The following is a 4,021-nucleotide window of genomic DNA, read 5'->3' on the forward strand; positions in this document are numbered from 1 at the left end:
CTAGTCGGGGGAATCAGGAGAAATATCTAGAGGATCATCGATAGGATAGGGTCACTAATCTAGTCAGGGGGACAAGGATAAATATCTAGAGGATCATCGATAGGATAGGGTCACTAATAAATCTAGTCGGGGGGGAATCAGGAGAAATATCTAGAGGGACATCGATAGGATAGGGTCACTAATAAATCTAGTCGGGGGGAATCAGGAGAAATATCTAGAGGGACATCGATAGGATAGGGTCACTAATCTAGTCGGGGAATCAGGAGAAATATCTAGAGGGACATCGAAAGGATAGGGTCACTAATAAATCTAGTCAGGGGGAATCAGGAGAAATATCTAGAGGGACATCGAAAGGATAGGGTCACTAATAAATCTAGTCGGGGGTAATCAGGAGAAATATCTAGAGGGACATCGATAGGATAGGGTCACTAATAAATCTAGTCAGGGGGAATCAGGAGAAATATCTAGAGGGACATCGATAGGATAGGGTCACTAATAAATCTAGTCGGGGGAATCAGGAGAAATATCTAGCGGGACATCGATAGGATAGGGTCACTAATAAATCTAGTCGGGGGGAATTAGGAGAAATATCTAGAGGGACATCGATAGGATAGGGTCACTAATAAATCTAGTCAGGGGGGAATCAGGAGAAACATCTAGAGGATCATCGATAGGATAAGGTCACTAATAAATCTGGACAGGGAGGAATCAGGAGAAATATCTAGCGGGACATCGATAGGATAGGGTCACCAATAAATCTGGACAGGGAGGGAATCAGGAGAAATACCTAGAGGGACATCGATAGGATAGGGTCACTAATAAATCTTGTCAGGGGGTATCAGGACAAATATCTGTACCTTGGCAGTGCGGAGAATGTGGATGTTGCTACCACAGGGAGTGTCTCCGGCGGACTAACAGAGATACGGTTTTTTTGTCGGGGGTTTTGGTGTGGAGTTGTATAAACACAGGAGGGATAAAGCAACAGGAGGATTTGGGGAGCGGGTGAAATGCAGGGTGAGATGGGAGGAGTCTCGCTGGGAGCAGAAACTCTGGCACCGCTCTGTCGGGTTGACTGGCCCGTCTTCCCTTGTAACCACACCATCTGGGGATTTACCACATCGCTGTTAGCAGGATCTCACTGTGCATAAATATACTGCCACTTTGCTATTGCAAGAGCTGCTGTGGTAAGGTACCTCGCGTCGCTTGGTGGGTCTCATGAAGAGGTCCTGAGTCTTCAGTAGTCCAACAGTTTATATTTATGACCTGTTTGTAACTATTTACATGTGTACAGTGTAAGATCTAAGTTAGGGGCTGTCTCCGTGCTTGTTCACGCACAAGTCTCTGTCCAGTACAAGACTGATTCGGATCCAGTCACAGTGTTCTCAGTGTGGCTGGTACTGGACTCAGTCCCACGTTAACTCTTCCTGTGCTCTTGTACAGCAGTCACTGTGTGCAGCCTCCCGAGACCATGTGAAAGCTTCTCGATGTAGAGGATCAGTCTCCCACTGATAAGATCAGCCCAGCTCTGGCCAGCCTCTTCAGTTGGTGACATCCCTCGGGGGAGAACTTATTCCTTCTCAATCTGTGCACAAAGAAAGGCATCATTCAGCAACGTCTGCAGTGATTCTGGCCTGGGTGACTCACCGCAGCCCACAGCACACCCCCTCTCAGAGAACCCTTCCCCATACCTGCCCAGCACTCATTATTCATCCCGGATCGCAGGCAGAGTGAAAGAGATGGCAGGAAGAGTTTACAAGCGGAACATTATTTAACCGGAGAGAGATTGCAGGACTCTGTGGTGCAGAGGGATCTGGGTGTGCGGGTACATGAATCGGGGAAAGTTATTACGCAGATGCAGCAAGTGATCCGGGAGGTAAATGGCCTTTATTGCGAGGGGAATGGGGTATAAAAGCCGGGGAGTCTCGCTCCAAGTGTACGGGGCACTGGGGAGTCCACGCCTGGAGTGCGGTGGACAGTTTCAGTCTCCTGACTTAAGGAGGGACAGACTCTTTATTGGAGGCCGTTGGGAGAAGGTTCACTGGGCTGATTCCCGGGATGAAGGGGGTTTGTCTGATGGGGGAAAGGTTGAGCAGGTTGGGCCCTGTACCCATTGGAGTTTAGAAGGATGAGAGGTGATCTTATTGAAACAGATCAGATCCTGAGGGGAGGGGAGGGTGGAGGCTGAGGGGGTGTTTACCACCCCCCCCCCCCCCCCCCAGTTGTGGGGGTATCTAGAACGAAGGTGGGGGGGGGGAGACACAGTTTCAGAATGAGGGGTCTCCTGTTGAAGATGGAGATGAGGAGGAATTTCTTCTCTCCGAGGGGTTCAGTTTGTGGAATTCTCTCCCCCCCTCAGAGAGCAGTGGGGGCCGGGGTGTGGAATATATTCGAGGCTGAGTTAGACAGGTTTCTGATCGATGGATAGTGGATTGGTGGTAATGTCACTAGGTTAATATCCTGGGGACATGGGTTCGATCCCCACCCCCGGCCACTGGGGGGATTGAAATCCGATGAATAAAATTGGGAGTTGAAAGCCAGTTTGGGTAACGGGGACCATGAAACTATCATCGAGCGTCGTAAAGATTCATCGGGGTTCACTCATCTACCTTTAGGGAGGGGAATCTGCCGTCCTTACTCGCTCTGGCCCTACACGTGACTCCAGACCCCACACAGCCGTGCGGTTGGCTCTTAACTGCCCCTTGGGAATGGCCGAGCTCAATTCAAGGGGCAATTAGGGAGGGGCAACAAACGCTGGTCTTGCCGACAATGCTCACACCCCAGGAAAGAATAAATAGGTGGAGTTGGGGGGGTGGGGAGGGGGAACAGAAAGGAGAGAGGAGCTGAGGCCACAATCAGATCAGCCACCATCTTATCGAATGGGGTGGAGCAGGCCCGAGGGGCCGAATGGCCTCACTCCTGCTTCTGTGGGCACCTGGACCCACTTCCCCACCCTCATAGGTCCCCGATCGCGCCGGAGGGAGGGGGAGGGCGAAAGCGATAACCTGATCTCCTTCAGGCTGGGGCTGGTCTTGACCAAGTGGCTGAGGGCATTGATCGAGGCGTCGCTGATGGAGTTGTAGGGGAGGGTTAGCTCGGTGATGGAACGCCTGCCGACGAGCACCCTGATCAGGTCCTGCACGCCCACGTCTCCCAGCGCTGCTGTGTCCAACCTGCGTGAGGGGGAGAGACACGGGTTAAATCGACACGGAGAGACAGGAGTGAACCAAATGAGTCTTTACCACGCTGCCTCGCACTGTATCCTGAAATCACTGGGTCACTGGCTCAGGGAAAACACTGGCTCAGGTCCCAGCTCCCTTTCTCTTCACTCGAGGAGGGGGAGGCCCAGCTTTTATTGCCCATCTCCAGTTGCCCCCCCTGAAGGGGGTGGGGGGCGGTGAGCTGCCCATCCCAATGATGGGGCACCCACACACACACACATACACACAGTCGGGAGGATGGGGAGGTCTGGGAGAGGGTGTGGAGGAGGTTTCCCATAACGGGGGACGAGGGACTTCAGTTCAGGAGGGGACAGAGCGGAAGGAGCCGGCGGTGGGAGAGTTAAGGGGGGGGGGGGGTCATTATCCTCGGAGCAGAGAAGCTTGTGGAGATATTGGCCGGAATGATGGCCAGTTGAGGAACTGGCTTGATGGGGAGAATCGGGGATTAATCGCGCTTCCGTATCCAAACCTCCCTCTCCGGCTGGAGCGCCGTGTCCAATTTAGGAAGGACCTGGGAGAAGGTGTCGTGGAGAACGGCAACCCCCTCCCCCCAACCTCCACCACCGACGAGGGGCTTCAGTCCGCGCGGAGGGAGAGAGAGAGAGAGAGAGAGGCTGGGGAGGAGCCGGGGGTTCCTCGTTCTCCTCGGAAGAGGAGAAGGTTAAGGGGGAGATTGAATCGAGGCGTTCGGAATTGGGAAGGGTCTGTGCAATGAGGGGAGGGGGAGGGTCAATGAGGAGAAACTGTCTCTGGTGGCTGGAGGGTCGGGAACCTGAGGGACACACAGATTGAGGGCGATCGGG

General features: G+C 53.2%; 1 protein-coding gene across 1 annotated transcript in view; it reads right to left on the reverse strand.

The window, feature by feature from the left end:
* Positions 1-1,251: 1,251 nt before the first annotated feature.
* The window catches only part of LOC121274932 (ribonuclease inhibitor-like), a 12,095-nt gene continuing 9,325 nt past the window's right edge, over positions 1,252-4,021 (reverse strand). The window contains exons 6-7 of the mRNA XM_041182304.1: positions 3,003-3,170; positions 1,252-1,582 (exon numbers count right to left, since the gene is read on the reverse strand). Coding sequence (XP_041038238.1) covers positions 1,495-1,582; positions 3,003-3,170 — 256 coding nt within the window. The 3' untranslated portion in view covers positions 1,252-1,494. The remainder of the gene's footprint in view (positions 1,583-3,002; positions 3,171-4,021) is intronic.

This window comes from Carcharodon carcharias (genome assembly GCF_017639515.1).
Source record: "Carcharodon carcharias isolate sCarCar2 chromosome 39 unlocalized genomic scaffold, sCarCar2.pri SUPER_39_unloc_10, whole genome shotgun sequence".
Classification (NCBI taxonomy): Eukaryota; Metazoa; Chordata; class Chondrichthyes; order Lamniformes; family Lamnidae; genus Carcharodon; species Carcharodon carcharias.